The sequence below is a fragment of the Schistocerca cancellata genome, chromosome 9, assembly GCF_023864275.1.
Source record: "Schistocerca cancellata isolate TAMUIC-IGC-003103 chromosome 9, iqSchCanc2.1, whole genome shotgun sequence".
NCBI lineage: Eukaryota > Metazoa > Arthropoda > Insecta > Orthoptera > Acrididae > Schistocerca > Schistocerca cancellata.
In genome coordinates this window covers 99,958,387-99,977,857 of record NC_064634.1, presented here as the reverse complement: position 1 = coordinate 99,977,857, position 19,471 = coordinate 99,958,387, and the positions used below count along the sequence as shown (strand labels likewise).

General features: G+C 39.4%; 1 protein-coding gene across 2 annotated transcripts in view; it reads left to right on the top strand.

The window, feature by feature from the left end:
• LOC126101631 (BRCA1-associated protein) overlaps positions 1-16,183 on the top strand; it is a 144,327-nt gene extending 128,144 nt beyond the window's left edge. For both annotated transcript variants that reach the window (XM_049912317.1, XM_049912316.1), the window contains exons 8-11: positions 3,679-3,801; positions 3,974-4,078; positions 13,469-13,624; positions 14,767-16,183. In XM_049912317.1, coding sequence (XP_049768274.1) covers positions 3,679-3,801; positions 3,974-4,078; positions 13,469-13,624; positions 14,767-14,958 — 576 coding nt within the window. In that variant the 3' untranslated portion in view covers positions 14,959-16,183. The remainder of the gene's footprint in view (positions 1-3,678; positions 3,802-3,973; positions 4,079-13,468; positions 13,625-14,766) is intronic.
• Positions 16,184-19,471: the final 3,288 nt, after the last annotated feature.

Sequence of the window (19,471 nt, the reverse complement as noted above, 5' to 3'; positions counted from 1 at the left end):
CAACTGCACATACGGTTCACGTCCACGCTGTCGCGGCATGCTACCAGTGTTAAAGACTGCGATGGAGCTCCGTATGCTACGGCAAACTGGCTGACACTGACGGCGGCGGTGCACAAATGCTGTGCAGCTAGCGCCATTCGACAGCCAACACCGAGGTTCCTGGTGTGTCCGCTGTGCCGTGCGTGTGATCATTGCTTGTACAGCCCTCTCGCAGTGTCCAGAGCAAGTATGGTGGGTCTGACACACCGGTGTCAATGTGTTCTTTTTTCCATTTCCAGGAGTGTAGAATCTGACAGGGATTCCATTGGAGCATGGAGCTTTGTTGAGTTTTAGTGATTTCAGCTGTTTCTCAGTACCACTAACACCAATACTTACTTCTTTCATCTTCTCAGTGGTACGAGGATTAATTTGGGACAGTTCTCCTGGATTTTCCTTTGTAAAGTAACATTTGAAAATGATGTTAAGCATTCCAGCTTTTGCTTTGCCACCCTCAATTTCAATTCCTGCCTCAGTCGCTAGGGACTGGACACTAACTTTGGTGCCACTGACAGCCTTTACATATGGCCAGAATTTCTTTGGATTTTGTGAAATGTCATTTGACAGTGTTCTGCTATGACAGTCATTGAAGGCATCACGCATTGCTCTCTTGACAGCCAAATGCATTTCATTCATCATCTCTCCATCTGTAGCCTTACGCTTTGTTTTACGCCTATTATGTAGTAATCTGTGTTAGAAGTTTCTTTGCGGTTTCTGTATACCATGGAGGTTCCCTCCCATTATGAACTATTCTACTGGGTACATATCTATCCAGTGCATGGTCAACTATTCTTTTAAACTTGATTCAGAGTTCCTCTACATGCTCCTGACCTACGCTGAAAGCTTAAAGTTCCTCATTGATATATGACACTACTGATTTTTTATATCTTGCTGCTTATTTTAGTTGTCCTTTGTACTTTGGTTATCTTCGTCTCCACAACTGCATCATTGTCACTTATACCTGTTTTGGTGTGGACATCCTCAAAGAGGTCAGGTCTGTTTGTTGCCATTAGATACAATATATTTCCATCATAAGTGGGGTCCTAACTATCTGTTCTAGGGCATTTCCAGTGAAGGCATTTAGTAAAGTTTCGCAGGATGTCTTATGACGCCCACCACTAACAAAACTGTAATTTTCCCAATTAATTGTTGGATGATTAATGTCTCAACCGATGATTACAATGTGATTTGGGAACTTACATACAAATTAACTGAGGTGTTCTTTAAAGTTTTCAGTTACATAAGTAAGGATATGAGTCCAGTAGGCTATAGAAGGATCCAATTATAATTTTATGCTCATCCCTGATACTGAGTCTTGTCCGAACAATCTCACATGCAGCTTCAATTTCTATCTCAGTGGATTTGAGTTTCTTGTGTACTGTGATAAATACACCACCTCCATTGCCCATTTGCCTATCCTTTCAATATACACTTAAATTTTCCCCCAGAATCTCACTCCTATCAATTTCAGGTTTCAGCCAGTTTTCTGTACCAAGCATTATGTGAGCTTCACCACTTTTCATGAGCACTTTGAACTCTGACACTTTGTTGCAAGTGCTTCAGCATTCACCGTTAGGGTTTTAACATTCTCACCTATGGGAGGCATTTCTTTCTGTCTTACACTGACACATCCGGGTTTCGTACAGCTATCGTTATCTTGGTTGGATAGAGTGTCACCTAATCTACAGAACCCTTGTGCACACTCCACACACACACACACACACACACACACACACACACACACACACACACACAGTCAGCTACCTGAGTAGCAGCCTCTGACATGTAGTGCGCACCTGACCTATTTAGGGGGTTCCTACAGTTCTCAACCCTATGACGCAAGTCCATGAAGTCACAGTCTAGCTTGTCACAGAACCTTCAAAGTCTTTGGTTTAGTCCTTCCACTCGACTCAGAATTAAACAGTGTCGATCAGTTCTGAGGACAACGCTGCAAAGTGTGAGCTTTGTTGAAACTCCATACGCAAGGCTGGTATTTGCAACCTTCTCTGCCAGTTAATGGAATGACCCCAGAATGACCTCGGAGCCCAGATAACAGCATCACTTGTTGCAATGTGTGTCACTATCTGCAGTTGGTTGCGACCTGTTCCCTCTATGGCTGCCATAACAGCTTCTTAACATGTTGAGTTAGAACCCATGGCATACACACTGAGTGCATCTGGTGTCCTTTCCTATCCCTTGCTGCCATTTCCCTAAGGTGTACCATCATTTGCCGAATATTTGGACTGTCAACAATTATTAGACCCACCCCTTTGTATTTGCCTCCTCCTTACACTGGACACAACAGGTTTCCCCAAAATAGGTGAAGTGAGTCTGATTGACTTAGTTCCAGTTTCAGTGAAAGATAGGGGGCCTCAAAGTTGTTGGTTAGAGGGTTCGGTACAACACGCTGAGTCCTCCTTGGTCCCATCCAGCAGGTACAGGTCACCTGCCTTTGACAAGCTACTCACAATTAGGTGGACTGGTAATGACAAATCCTGTACTTTCAGCAGAGGAGATAGGATCCACAAGAGAGGATAGTACTTGAGGTACCTCTGGTAAAAATATCACAGGTACATGACTCTTAGGGGCTCGTCCAACACACCAATTTGCAGCAGCTGCCAATCGTTTGATAGTAGTCAGGGCGATTTCCAGCTGCTTATGAATTTCAACCAACTCATCACTTGTTTGAGAACAGCATTCACAGTGGGGCTGCATTTTGGCTGGTGCACTGTATTACGAGACAGCAAACAAACAACTTTAAATTAAACCGGCTGATTATCTTTTAGTCTGTTGAGCTAAAAAGTTGTTAACACCCCATAAGAATTGGCGCAGATACAACAAAATGAGATTTCTATTAAGGCAACACGAAAACCTATGGTAAAAATTACTAGTTTCCTCGGTAAAAATTAATAGTTTCCTAAAATACATGAACTGCAGAAAATGAGTAAGTGGTTTCTGAGCTTCAGAGAAATTGAGCTGTGTAAAAGGTACACACTAAGATGTAAATATTAAATAAGGAAGTCATTCGTATAGCTAACATATAAATTTCTTACATTATATTTAGCAAATCCCAGTTAGTTGTGAAATTGGTGTGTTTTCTTGTTATTTATTTTGTAAAATTAATAATGTATTGCTTTAATGTAAAAAACACAATTTGTTTACTTTTATGAGATGTATCTCTAGCATACTGATTGCAAAATACTGTAGCGTATGAAAGAAAGTAGTGTAAGCAAAAATATCAGAAATTTAAAGGGGAAAGCTGGAATAGGTTGCTGTTCATGAATTTAATTAATATTGTAATGATATCAGGAAGTCGTAGATGAAAAATAAGTAACTAATGAGATGGCATACGATCAGTCACATTTACAAGGAAGTATTTTACAACAGATAGGCACGTAACAAGCCCATGACAGTGGTCTGCTTCTTGAAACTATCTTCTGTGGCTAACACTGCTGCACCATAATGTGTGTGTGTGTTTATGCACCATGCACTGGAATTCAAAGGAAGTAGATCTTATGGCATTTTTCTCCTCCATTTCATGTGTCCTGTGAATTGTATAAATTATGTTCCAAGCATATGATTTCATGAATAGCATTAGAGAAATCAAAGGATCGTTACTCAAAGTTTTGATTTCATCTGCAGTGTGAAGAAAAGATGGACTCTGTCCAGCTGGAGTTTACATACCTCCTGACATCACAGCTGGATTCACAGAGGCTTTATTTTGAAGATAAACTAGCTCATATAGAGCAGCAAGCGTACTTGGAGGTAAGACTGAGATGAGTTTAAGTGTATTTAAGGAAGTCAATAATTTGTACTTGTTTGATGTTCAGTTATCCACACTTGAAAGCATTATTACAAATAATTGAATTAGATCTTGTGTAGTTACTGCCATTTGAAATAGGAGACATTTTGAAGATGGATGTGTCTTTTTATTTAGGCATCTGAACTGAAGGAAAAGGTCAGTAAACTTTCTGAGGAAAATGCTCGGCTCCAGACAAAGTTGGCAACGCTGACACGAGAGAAACAAGCTATGGATAAAAAGGTAATGTTGCAGTACACATTTCACTTGAAACATTTCAGAATATTGGTTATATGCAACAAGGATGATGGTCATTCAGTACATCCTTAATTTGGGGGGGGGGGGGCGGCACTGGAGTCAAATCCACTGATTATGGTGGATGTTGCAATAATTCAAACTTTAATTGCATAAATTTGGCCAAAGAAACTGTGCAGGTGTGCACTCGGGTATTGTCATCATGGAAGAGGATCTTTTTCAAATGAGGACTTCTTCCTTGATTTCTTCACTCAACCAGTGCAATAACGACACATAGTACTCTCCAGTTACTGTTTGCTCCCATATTTCAAGTAATTTTTCCATGTTGCGAAATAAATGCGAACATGTTGCTTCAATCAGCTGGGACAATGAAACCAAATGATGTATACAGCTGCAACTTTACCTACCCTCTAGTGACAGATGAGGCTTACTACCAACAAACTGTTTCGATTGGACTGGATTGGATTGATGGAGATAAAGGGACCAAACTGCAATGTCACCAGTCCATCAATCCTTTGGTGTCAGTCTGGGAATAGTCCCCAGAGAGGAAGGACGCAAAAGATAAATCCTAATGAAGCATATTATATCCAAGAATCAAGAGAACAAAGAGATAGAACCAAGTGGAAGTGAGACACGTGTAACAAGGTGAAGAGGGAGAGTTGCCCCACCCAGAAAGCAGCAGGCACTTTATGCATGGGAGAGGCGCTATCTGCATTATACCGATGCTTCCACACCCTTCTTTACCAAAAGAAAACTAGCTAGATGGACAAGATGATAAAATCTCAGGAAAGAGAACAATGATAACAAGACATCAAACCAACTACAGATGGAAAAGAAGAAGAAGAATTAAAAAGGAGGGAAGGGTAGGAGCCATGTCCCTCCTTATTTGGATCAGGTTACAGGACACCCCTCCAATCCCTCAAGCAGCCGGCAAGGCCAATGTGCCCTAAGCCATGGAGACGAGGAAAAATCACTTTCGTGGTTAAAACGTAAATCCAGACCAGCCACTTTGGCGTCAGTCCACGAACTCCAGAGATAACTTGTCAGAAAGTTGAAGGTTTCATTGTAAGGTGGCCAAATTGGGGCACTCCAGTAAGATATGGGCCACTATCAGATGCGCACCACACCGACGGGGGGGGGGGGAGGGGGGGGCAGTGTGGCTAATGTGAAGCCATTAAAGAACAATAGATTTCTTGCAAGAAGCACAAAGGGAAGACTGCCACATGTTCATAGTCTCATTTATGGTGTGCGGTGTATTCGGAAAAACCAGACTTTACCAATTTATATTCCAAGCCTCCAACGATTGACGGCACAGTGAGTCAATTGAATGTCCACTTCTGGTGCCCCGTCTCATGCTTGTAGCTAGCTTGACCAACTGGTTAGCATGTTTGTTCCCTGGGATCCCCACATGTCCAGGGTACATACGAAGATGACTGACCATCTAACTTGCTGCAGGTCATAAAGGAATCCTGGATAGTCTCAACAAATGGATGCTGAGGGTAGCACTGGTTAACAGCCTGAAGACTGCTCAGGGAGTCACTGCCGATTAAGAATGTCTCTCTGGTGTAAGAACAAAAGTGACTGAGGGCTCGAACCATGGCCATGCAGTGAATACACTGCAGCTGTTCGGCAGGGAGCATAGTTCTCTGCACTCTGCTTGTAGGTACGCAAAAACAGTTCATCTGTCACCATAAAGCCATCAGAGTTCACCACCTCTGAGTCCAGAAATCCATCAAGGATGCACAGGAACAGGCAGCAAAAAGCCATAGGGTCTACAGAGTCTTTCAGTGTAAAAAATAGGCTGAGACAGATCTGAGGATGGGGTTACACCATGCAGGTATACGTGATTTCTCCCAAAGAAGAGATAATATTGGGGAAAGATAAGAGTTCAGAGAAGAGGGACTCCATATGCAAACTGCAGTTGTGACTCCAGTCATTGGCTCTGTTGTGGGAGGTAGGTTTCTTGAAAGTACTAATTAGAGGTTGGTTTTTTGAAAGTATGACTGGTGTGTCAGTACATTGAGTCTGAGGGTCTTTTGGCTCTGTTCCAGGGTAGTTCATGTAAAGACCATTCTACTGCTGACAGTTTGGTCTGCCTGGAATCTGCTATCTGCTGAGCTTTAGCCCAGCAGCAACATCTTATCATAACTTGCAAAAGGCATGGTGTCATCACATACTCATTACCCTAAATGAGTGTGGTCTCCAGGACTCACTCCTGATATTTGTCCAGAACTTCTTGCCGCCCCACCACACATTCTCGGTTCAAGTTAGAGCGTGTCTCTTTTTCTAGTGGCGACCATTGGTCTAGCTGCAGTTGTGGGGTCGACACTGTTGCCCTCCCTGTATGCTGATGACGTTTGCAGCTACTATTGCTCCTCAACTGTGGATGTTGCTGAACGCTACCTTCAGGGTGCCATATAAAAGAGGTGGGCCCGGGCTCTCAACCATGGCTTCCTCTTTCCACCCTCAAGACAGGTGTAAAATTTTTAAAGTGTGTGCCCAAAGATAGAACCAACAAAAAGAAGGAAATACAAAGCAAGATTCAAGTTAAAAGGTCATAAAGTAGCTGAAGAATCAAAACAGTTTTGTTGCAGCAAAGGCTTTTGCTATAACAGAGAAGTTAGTAAGAGACTGATGAAAGATTGGAGATGCTTTTTAAAAAAATGCCAAAGAGTGTTCCTCTCTAATAGAACAGCTTGCTGGCCAAGTTTAGAAAATTGTGTTGCAGAATGGATGCAAGACCAGAGGCAGAATTATTATGTTGTAACAAGAAAAATGGTTAGGGTTTATGCATTGAAGTTGTCACGAGCCAATCTGAAGCAAGGCAAAGAATTTAAAGAAACAGTACGTTGGTGCAGTCATTTCATAAGCAGAAAAAATATGGTAATAGGCAGAAAACAAAAATTGCACAAAAATTACTGAAACATCTTCACAATAAAGTTACGAGTTTCATAAGTTTATTATTTGTATGAGGGAAAAATATAACTTTCCACTATCTCATATTGGAAATATGGATGAAATACTGATGAACTACAATATGGTAAACACCAGAACTGTGGAAACAAAAGGCATAAAAACTGTTCAAGTCAGAAGTACAGGCCATGAAAACATTAGTTTTACGTAGTGTTAACATGCATGGAAGATGAACAAATCTTATACCTGTGGTCATTTTCAAGCAGAAAACCTTTCCTAAAATAAAATTTTCACCAGGCATTTTTGTACATTTTCACAAAAAGAGATGGATGGACAAGAATGGTGTGAAATTGTGGATGGAAAATGTGTGACGGAGGCAACCAGGTGCTCTACTAAATCAATCAAGTTTGCTGGTGTGGGATATGTTTCGCAGTCACATAACTGAGAACACCAAAAATCACATAGCACGAAGCAATACTAAGATTGCTGTTACACCAGGTGGTAAACCTTTAGGCATTTCTGTGAATAAACTATTCAAATGGAGCAACTGGATGATACATGGCAAAAAGTATATGAAAGGTGGAGCTATGCGGGCAGCATCACTTGACGTTTTGTGTGATTTCGTGATCAAATCATGGGAAAAAATTACAGTAGAATCAGTGATCAAATGCTTCAAGACGTGTGAGATTTCTAGTGTTATGTATGGCACTGAGGACAATTTGTTATGTAATACTGACAACAAAGTGAAAGTTGATTCACAAGGTGCAGAATGGGGCTCTTATGACAAGCTGCTCAACAACCAAAGTGAGGATGTACTCAAGGAGCTGCTTTTCTTAATTAATGATTATGAGGATTTTGCAGCATTTTAAATGCATTGATGAGTGATTTATTTTAAAATAGTTTTAATTTATATACATTTCAATCTAGATTTTATGTTTGTTGTATAAGATGACCCTGATTTTGCATGCCTTTTATGCTTCAGCTATCATGGTATCTGCCAAAATATATGGTACTTAATGTTTACATTGTTATTGAGTTCAAAGTTTGTGTGTGTGTGTGTGTGTGTGTGTGTGTGTGTGTGTGTGTGTGTTTGTCCACACGTGTTTGACATGGGTGCGACCCCTCTTCACAGACTGGCCTAACTGCCACACATTTATGTTCACATAATTATACGAGTACACCACTTTTCAAAACTGTAGCTTTCATTTTTGTACGTCAACCTCCTAGTATTTAAACACTAGTAGCCCCTCCTCTTATTTGCAGTTGGTGGCACTTGAAGATGAAGCTTTATGCATCAAAACTGGTCATGGAATAAATTAAGAAATTACTGACAACTGAAGTCCCTTTCTATTGAATAAACATGTGTCCAAATTGCGTGCATTTGTAGCACTGCATCAGAGGAGGAACATACAGCTGGACATTGTAGTGCTGCACCATTATCTGGACCTTCTCAAGCAATGGGTCATCTTCAGATGCCAAGATGAATGTTCCAGTCTTTTGATTCCAGTGGACATATTGAACAAAATGCACACTCCATTGCTCCAAATTGGCAAGTTACTCATCATCAGTATGTTATAGGCAACCACTGTGGAAGATGATTCTCTGCACTATATTAATACCATTGAATTATGGTCCACTTAGAGAAACTGATGCAGTTGTAGCTCATTGTATCAGTGGTATTGAAACATCTTACCACCCAGTTCATCTTCCAGATTTCACTTTAGTTCTGCCTCACAAGCAATTTATTGAGAGTCCTTTCATTTGCTATGAACGTCTCGCATCATCAAAGACAAGATCCCAAGAGATTTTGCAAATTGTTATTGTGAATTCGACCTTTTTTCCTCATACTTAGATATGATTAGCAATTTCTTAGCAGCTGTAAATAGTTCCTTTTGTTTTTTGTGCATCCATTGCACAAATCACTAAACACTTTACTTTGCATGAATGACAATACAAGTATAGTTCCCTCAACGTGTACTCTGTCAGAACTGGGTGGGTGTTTGGAGGATACAGACTACTGTTTGCTTGAGGAATGTGGTCAGCAGCTGTTGCTGGGCGGGAGGTATCCTTTTTCTAACAGTTTTTCATGTGCTGCTGCTGAGTCAAACATTATGCATGAGCAGGCTCAGGCATGGCCAATGGCCTTGCCACAGTAGTAACACCGGTTCCTGTCAGATAACCGAAGTTGAACACTGTTGGACTGGGCTAGCACTTGAGTGGGTGACCATCTGGTGTATCGAGTGCTGTTGGCAAGTGGGGTGCACTCAACCCTTGTGAGGCAAACTGAGGAGCTATTTGATTGAAAAGTAGCAGATACAGTCTCTTAAACTGACATAAGGCCAGGAGAGTGGTGTGCTGACCACATGCCCCTCCATATCTGCATCCAGTGATGCATGTGGGCTGAGGATGACACAGCAGCCGGTTGGTACCGTTGGGCCTTCATGGTCTGTTCGGTCAGTGTCTAGGCTCATGTATGAGCCTCCTGGCACTTCTCAAGGGTGTGCTACTGATTGGAAGACATTGCATCTTATGCAAAAAAAGAGAGAGAGAAAACTTCTTTATGTAAGCTCTTACTGAAGTGTATGTGAGATTAATGTGGAATAATATTTTACCTGGGAAAGGGCTTTAAACGGAAGTGTCTTAATGATTTACTGTGTAAGAGTTTTATTACTTAACCGATGTTTTCACCTTATCCAAAATTGTAACTGATCGTTACCCATTACCTCTTATTATTTTTTCTGGCAAATATTATTCTAGCCAGCAATTTAGATGTATGTATAATTTTAATCTTAACCCCCTTTTAATACTTCCAAGACCATGAGACTCATCCTTTCAAACAATGGAAAATCGAGGATAGAATAATGACAATGTTGTGAAAAGCCTGTGCTATGTAGAGCCTTCCTACCAACACCAGCTTTTCAGAATTGTGCAGATGGGAACTCTTCCTGCAGTATATCCTATATGGCATAACCACTTGGGGAAACTGCACCATGATAATGGTCCCACTCACACCTCAATGCTTGTTTGTGATTTTTTGGCAAAAAACTAAACCATTATTTTGCCTCACCCACCGTATTTGCCTGACATGGCCACCTGCAACTTCTTTCTATACCTGAGGCAGAAAGAACCATGGAAGGACATCTTTTACCTCCATTGATGAGATAAAAACAGAACCACTGAAGGAGTTGAACACCATAAAGAAAAGTGAGTTCCAGGAGTGCTTTCAAGATTGGAAAAGTGCTGGCACAAATGTAGTATATCTGAGGGGTATTCTTGTTGATGAATAAATTCCTGTTACTCTTTGAGCACATCTCATATGTGTTTTGTTATGACTTTGGAGTAACCTGTGGCTCTGGCTCCAGTGATCAAAGGCTTCTTCCTTTGTAATAATACATGACATACATCATCACATTTTGTAGACACAGAGGGAACAAAGATGACACCTAGAAATGAACAAGTTCACTTATGTTATTTTTTGTTCACAATTTCGGCCACATGTCGCTTACTTTTTTGCAGATGATTCCAGCATGTGCCTTAACCCATTAACGCGTGAATTAATTTCTAGATGAAAGATAAAAATGAAACATCGTGGTGCTTTAGAGGTACCCACAACATTCACGAGAATGCAGCACTTGTCAGAATTATTGGTAGTTTCATCAAGAAATGGCATCTATCAGCACTGGCATTCAGAAACAGTTAACCCTCCAACTATTAGCACAGCATTGGTAAGATGTAAATTTGAGACACTTGGCATTAAGGGGTTAAACTTTTGGAGATAACTTGCATGCACAATGATAGGGCCAAAATAGTGAACAAGAGTAACACAAGTGCACATATTAGTTTCTAGGTGCCATCTTTGTTCCCTCAGAGTTTACAAAGTGTGATGGTGTGTGTGATGTGTGATGACAGAGGAAGAAGCCTTTGATCACTCCAAAGTCGTAACACAACACATATATGCCAAATGAATGTAAATAAATTCATCTTATGATGGAGGTTTAAACCTTCGAAATGCATTGTGGAAATAAATAAACAGTGACTGCTGACAGTAAATGCGATGTTTCATTCAACATTAATAATGATGACAGTAAAGTGTAACCAAAGGATGTTTGCATTTAAAATTTCAGTAAAGTAACTGACAAGTATGTGCAACAGCATCTCAATATCTCAGTGTTTCTCAGATGAATGCTTTAAAATTAAACTGTAAATGCAGTCTATAATGTCACTACAAAATAGGATTTCAGATAACTAAAATCAAACATGACAGCTTCTGTTGGTGAAGAAGCACTTCGTTGCTAACGTAATAAGCAACCACGTTCCATTGATTTAAAAGAAAAGCCGACGTTGATAAAATAATGTTACCTAAAAAAGCCGTTCACCATTTTATTCCGTTGCACAATTTTCAGTGCAGATTGTTATAACAACATGTGAGGGGCACAGACATTTACGCGTTAATGACAAGGGATTTCAGATTAATTCCGTATTTCTGGAAGGCTTTTGACACTGTACCACACAAGCGGCTTGTAGTGAAATTGCGTGGTTAAGGAATATCGTCTCAGTTATGTTATTTCCTGTAAGAGATGTCACAGTTCATAGTAGTTGATGGAAAGTCATCGAGTAAAACAAAAGTGATTTCTGGCCTTCCCCATGGTAGTGTTATAGGCCCCTTGCTGTTCCTTATCTATCTAAATGATTTGGGGGACAATCTGAGCAGCTGTCTTAGGTTGTTTGCAGATGACACTCTCATTTATTGATTAATAAAATCATCAGAAGATCAAAACAAACCACTAAACAATTTAGGAAAGATATCTGTGTGGTGTGAAAATTGGCAATTGGCCCTAAATAACAACAGGTGTGAGGTCATCCACATGAGTGCTAAATGAAATCCGTTAAACTTCGGTTACATGATAAATCAGTCAAATCTACAGGCTGTAAATTCTACTAAATACGTAGGAGTTACAATTACGAACAACTTAAATTGGAAGGAACAGGTAGAAAATGTTGTGGGGAATGCTAACCAAAGACTGTGTTTTATTGGCAGGACACTTGAAAATTGTAACAGATCTACTAAAGAGACTGCCTATACTGTGCTTGTCCGTCCTCTTTTAGAATCCTGTGTGCGGTGTGGGATCCTTACCAGATGGGATTGACTGAGTACATTGAGAAAGTTCAAAGAAGAGCAGCACATTTTGTATTATCGCGAAATAGGGGAGAGAGTGTCACTGAAATGATACAGGATTTGGGGTGGACATCATTAAATCAAAGTCATTTTTCATTGCAGCGAATTTTCTCACGAAATTCCAATCACCAACTTTCTCCTCCGAATGTGAAAATATTGTATTGACACTGACCTACATAGGGAGAAATGATCACCATGATAAAACAAGGGAAATCAGAACTCGTATGGAAAGATATAGGTGTTCATTCTTTCTGCACGCTATATGAGATTGGAATAATAGAGAATTGTGAAGGTGGTTCGACGAACCCTCTGCCAGGCACTTAAATGTGATTTGCAGAGTATCCATGTAGATATGTATTAATAAATTCTTTAGAATGACTCCTCCTGTTTACATTCTGTGTGTTTTCACTTCTACAATTTCATTACTTCTCTTTGATCCATATTTGGTTTCAGCCAAATAAAAGCTGGACCAGCACTATTACAGTTGTGCTGTCTCTCTCCTATTTTTCCCCCCGAAAGTCACTACGTCAGCAGTCTATGTTCCTGCGATGTAACTGTCCTAATTTTTTTTTTTTTTTTTTTTTTTTTTTTTTTTCAGGACACTTTCTTTCTATAGTGATGTATCAGGCACATAGAAAGGTCACACACACACACACACACACACACACACACACACACACACACACACACACACACACAAAAGATAGCTTGCTTAAAGAATCTAAAATGTGCAGATGAAATTGAGACAAAATCTCACTACTCAAAATACATTTCACATTGACTAGGTGAGGCGGCACAGTGGTTAGCACATTGGACTCACATTCAGAAGGATGACAGTTCAAACCCACGCTCGGCCATACTGATTTAGGTTTTCCCTGATTTCCGTAAATCAATTCAGGCAATTGCTGGGATGGTTCCTTTGAAAGGACACAGCCCATTTACTTCCTCATCATTCCCTAATCCAATGGGACCGATGACCTCACTGTTTGGTCCTTTCCCCCACACCAACCAACATTTCTCTGAAATTAGTTGAGATCGTTATTTCTGAATTGATGGTGACTGATTACTGCATTGACAGATTTGCATTATCAGATATTGAAATTTGAAAAAGAGAAAGTTAACATTGACTGCTTCATTCATATATGTGTGTGACAATGAATTACCTTACAGTTCTTAGTCACTCTACAAAGACAAGACAAGAACTGAGCTTCATTGAGGTAGTCCACACTGCATCTGTATTAAGTGCAAAGTTGTCTCACATTCAGTATGTGGTGTTCTTTCTTTTCCAGCTATCTCAAGCGAATGCTCGAGCAGTAGCGGCAAGAGCTGAGCTCCTGGAGGAACGCCAGATGGGAAAAGCATTGCGAGAAAATCAGGCTGCCTGGCAGGACAAATTCCAGCAGCTGGAGAAACAGTTTTCAACTTACCGAGAAGAAAAGGACAAGGTTCGTTTATGTATCAGATAAGTAACAGGCTAGTAGCATCTGTTTTTGATTTGGAATGGTTAGTTGTTCTTGTACTGTTGTTCCTTTAATTTTTTGGTATATTTCATAGAGGTATAATATTCTTGCTCATTTTCATTCAGAGTGTGTGTATGCAAGGAATATGCTTGTCTCTTCTTTCTCTTTTCAGGGAAATTTTAAACACAATTTAATTTTCAAAGTGATCAAAATAGCCATTAAGGTCATGAGACCATGTATTTATTTTATTCATTGTGAGAGAAAAGTGATATGATACGATGTATGTACCAGCTCAGTGCAAAATTCTATACTGAAACCAAGCTGAAATCGAGTTTTTAACTGAAACAAGTGCTTCACAGATAGTGTTATCTTTTGTGGTGTCTTCCTGTGCAAGAAGGCTATTGATGGATTGTGCTAAATACTTGCTGAATACATCACCATACTGCATTACAGGAGGCACCTGAAACAAACATTTAACTCTGCCAACAGCATTTTACTTATAAATATCCCCCTCCTCCTCGATAGTCAGTCAGTCTAGTAATTTACAATTATGAAACAGTGGCTTGTACCATCACACATTCTTGTCCCCTCCTCCTTCCTTAAGAGGTGGATTTCCATTTGCTAGTCTCATATTTTAGTCAAGTCACTGAAAAGGGACTTTTGATATGATTGGTTGACAATATTTATTTTGGTATCCAGCTGATGTGTTGATTCCAATTTTTGCTTGATATTTTGATGGCTGGCCTAGTCTCTTTGTTGGATATTGCAATTGGAAGTATTGTTGGTGTCGTACCGCTATTTATATGCCAAGTTTAGATAGTGGCATCTACTGCACCATTTGCATGGTTTTGTTCCACAAAACATATACAACTTATGTTTTCAACTAACAGATGACATGGCCAGCATAATCTTGTAATTGGGGTCTGGATCCCAAGCTTTTATAAAATTGAAAACCCCAAGTACTGCTTAGTACATTTTGCAACCCTCTTATATTGACACACTGTAATTGTATGGCACAATATCTAATTAAATGATATATGAAGAGATCAGTATTGTGCTCCAGGCTGCAAGTTATTTTTCATGTGTAATCTCACTTGCAATACTAATTTTGTTGCTATAATTTGTAGGAACTTGCTGAGGTACGTGAGCAACTGAGAGATGTAATGTTCTACCTTGAAGCTCAGAAGCAGATATCAGAGTCGTCAGACCGTGATGAAATAGCAGAGGGGCAAATAGTTGTGCCCGAGCCATCTACAGCAGCTTCTCGTGGAGGAAGCACAGCCGGCCGACATGGTCGGCATAGACGCAAGCATCGCTAACTCGAGACTTTTGCTGCATTTTGGGACCATTTGTGTACTTTAAGTTGTATTTTGTATCATCTGTTAAGTGTTGCATCAGATGATGTATTTATAACAACTGAAGGTGATGCCTGTTGCTCTCATGTCCCTTCTTATATTGCAAAACAGTGATCCCCCACTACGCAATGTGATTTACTTAAGTTTTCGTTATGTACTTGAGTAAATCTGTTTCCTGCAATTTGAAGGCCTATAAATTATAACTGATCTTGAAAATTACTTCTAGCCTTCATGCATACTGCAGCATACAGCTCGATATTATGAATGTGATTACAACTTTCAATTTTCTGCGCGATAGAGAGGACTACACACAGTTGTGGGGAAAAAGCACTAACATTTGTGTGGAAACTATATGTAGAATAAAAATAATCAAGGAAAAATTTTACTGCCCTTTTAATATCCAAATTAAAGTTAGGACAGTTGTTGGTGTTGTAACAACTCTGCTGCTCATAAGTTTCATTTTTTAATCCTATGATAAAAGCTTACTGTGATATATTTATTGATAATAACTGTTGCCATTCAAGCACAAGTAGCTGTAAAAGATTTCCTTCTGAGATGATGTATATCGAAATACAAGTGTTAAAAGAAAAGCTATGTAAAACACTGCAAAGATCTAGATTGTTGGTTCAGACTTGTTCTAAGTGGAGGAAGTGTTAGTCATTTGTTGCCATCAATATACAAATTTAAAGTTCATGGACTCAAACTAGCTAACTGAAATGGTCTCTCCATAGTCACAGAGGAAAATGAAAACTACGCTTCATGTCCATGAGATCATTTAGTTACTCCATGCATTATAAAGATGCAATTTCTTTTCTGAGTGCAGGTATACTGTACAATGTAACTTTGTTAGTTCCCTCTTGATATACAGAAAGTTTTGATTCTTCATCTAGCTTACAGTAAGGTTTATTAATGAGCTTGAAAGTAAGGAGCTTCAAGCCCATTGTACTTGTGTATTGCTACTTACCCTGATGTTGCACATTTTTAAATTAACAGAAAACAATCTGTATCTCAACTGCAATAGGGTTTACTATATCAGAAATATTATGTATTGTGTACATTATTATAAATTGTCTTACTGCATGTAGTTCTCGTCAGGACTGTGTAGTATAGGTATTCTTATGTATTTATCATTTATCATATGTAAATAATGTGAGGCCCTGGATGTTTTGTACGTGTAAAAGTTTTAGAAAAAAAATAAAATCTTTTTCTCAATTCTTGCAATTGTTATAATTGTTTGAGACTCTAACTGCATTCTAAATCATTAAAGCCTCTGATAATGTCTGCAGTATTGAAAGGCAACATGTTAGGCAGAGAATTATGCCTTGGACCAAGGTCTAATGCCCATAAAACAAATATCAGTAATAATTATAAGTTTTTTTCCTCCAGTACCCTGTTTGCCCAGTTTTGTATATTCTGAATGTGGTGATATGTAATCATAATGCTACTACAAATAGGAGAAAGTTAACAGATGACTTTCTGGCAACAGCAAGTCATGTGGAGTAGACCTGCCCTGACACGGAACACAAGGAGCTACCAGTGACTTACCAGGTAGGCAGTGTAAACATAAGTACAACCAGCATAAAGAAAGGCTCTGTTCACACCTGTAGAGCAACTGAATAAGTGCATGCATTCCCTGTATTGATTATTTGGCCATTTAAAGTTGCACCTATGTGGCAGCCGACTATCTTAGAGGCAGCCAATCAGACCTACATTTACATCTGCCCTCTGTGAAGTGTGTAGTAGGAAATACGTCCCACTGTACCAGTTATTAGGGCTTTATCTTGTTTCACTCATGTTTGGAGCAAGAGAATGTTTAAATGTCTGTGTGTGCTGTAATTAACGTAATCTTATCTTCGCAATCCCTATGAGTGTGATGTGTACAAAGTTATAATGTATTCCTAGACATCATATGAAGCTGGTGTTTGAAACTTTGTCAGTAGACTTCCTCAGGGTACTTTCTGTCTCACTTCAAGCATTCTCAGTTCAGTTCAGTTCCTTCAACATCTCTGTGATACTCTCCCATAGATCAAACAAACTTGTGACCATTCTTGCTGCCCTTCTCTGTAGTCTTTGCTAGTCTTTGCTAGTCTCTGTAGTCTTTGCTAGTCCTATTTGGTGCAAGTTTGTAAGCAGTCTCCTTTGTAAACTGATTGCACTTCACTAGTATTCTACCAATAAATTGAAGTCTGCTACTTGCTTTACCCACAATTGAGCCTGTCTCTTCATTCCACTCATGTCCCTTCAAAGTGTTACACCCAAGTACTTGAATTTACAGACTCCAACTGTGACTACTAATATTATATTTGTAGGATAATATATTTGTTTTTCTTTTTGTGTGAAGTGCACAATTTTACATCTTTGAACATTTAAGCTGCTTATGATTGCATCACTTTGAAAGCTTACCAGGGTCTGACTGAATATATGTATAGCTTCATTCAGACTGTACTTCATTGTAGATATCTGTATTGCCTGTGAAAAGTCTGACGTTACTCTTAATGTTGTCCTCAAGATCATTAATATATAACATGAACAGCAAGGAACCCAACACACAAGTCCCTGGGGTGGTAAACCCCTAGTTAGTTCTACATCTGTTGATGACTCTCCAACCAAGACAACATGCGGCATCTCCCTACAAAGAAACCCTCAATCCATTCACATATTTCGTCCGATATCCTATATGATAGTATTTGTGATGATAAATACAGATCTGGTACCAAGTCAATTGCTTTTAATAAAAATCAAAAAGTATTGTATGTACAGGACTGCTTTGATTGACAGTTTTAGAATGTCAAGAGAGAAAAGTGTGAGTAGGGTTTCACGTGATCTACATTTTTGAAATCCATGCTGGTTGGCATGGAGGAGGTCATTCTGTGCAATGTATCTCACATTTGAGCTTAGAATAGGTTCTAAGATTCTACAACAAATAGGTGTCAAGGATAATGGGGAGTAGTTTCGTGGAGCACTTCTACCTTTCTTGTAAACGGATGTGATCTGTGCTTTCTTCCAGCCACCGGGGACAGATTTTTGTTTGAGGAATCTACGACAGATGGTAGTTAACAGAGGGGCTAACTCAGCCGCAAATTGAATGTCAAATCTGATGGGAGTTCCATCAGGTCCTGGGGCTTTGTTCAGTTTTAATGATTTCAGCTGTTTCTCTACACCATTGACACAAACATCTATTTCACTTATCTTTTTACTGGTATGAGAATGAATTTGGGGCAGTACTCCTGGATTTTCCTTTGTAAAGAAACATTTGAAAACAGATTTAACCATTTCTGCCTTTGTTTTGCTATTCTCAGTTTCATTTCCTGTTTCATACCCGAGTGACTGGACACTTTGGGGCCACTAACAGCCTTTGCATATGATGGGAATTTCTTTGGGGTTTTGTGAAAGATAATTCGACAATATTATACTGTGGTTCTCTTGACTACCAAATGTGTTTCGTTCAGCGTCTCTCTATATAGGCTTTGAAAACTCAGACAGTTCCTTCCTTTGCACTTTTACATCTACAATAAAGTAGCTTGAGACCTTGTCAAAATAATATTAACAAAGACTTTGTATTCAAAACAGCAGAATTACTACTGGTGATCAGCAAATACTTATCATTAAAATTTTATACAATTATTTGAAAAGAAATTGTTTCAGTTCATTTATAGACATTGGGGAAAAATGGGCTCTGCATTTTTCACCCAGTCAAATTTTTGATGGTATGTTACTTCCTTGTGCTAATAAAACCACTTTTGACATTCCCAACCAAATGAGTGTTGGATGGCATCATCTTGGAAGAGACATGGATACTAGAAAAATGGATACAACATTAGGTATTGTCTTTGAGAGTCTCATAGTTCCTATCAGCTACCCATCGTTCAGTGTGACTACAAGACTCAATGAAAATCATAATACAGCTATTACAGCTGCAAGAATATTTCTGGGCTGTATGCTCCTATGAGGTTCTGTGTGCATAAGCACGCAGTGGCGGACAATTATAATCACTGAACCATGTTACTTGTTTGCACCGGTCATCACTCTACGTTCTCTGCTTTGTGGATAATTGGAGCCACGTCTTTTCATTTTTCTGCATTAAAAGACATTTGGTGATAGCAACTGTATGGAATCTTTTGTTTATACTATTTCTGTCACATGCAGTTCTCTAGATGAATATTGAGTTCAGCAGCCATTTTCATGACATTGGTCTTTTAATTGGAGACAGGGGTACTATTGGTAATTTAATTCAGAAAATCATACTAGCTTTCACTCACTTCACAATCTATATAACTACACACAGTGGGCAAACTGTTGTGGTGAGAGAACTTTTTCCATAGTTGTTTCACAGAGGAAGACCGCACTGCAATTCCTTCTCTCAACCCTCGCACAAATGAAAAAATGGCTGACATAATAAGTGTCCAAGGAATAGAAAAGCAACTGAAATCACTCAACAGAGGAAAGTCCACTGGACCTGATGGGATACCAATTTGAT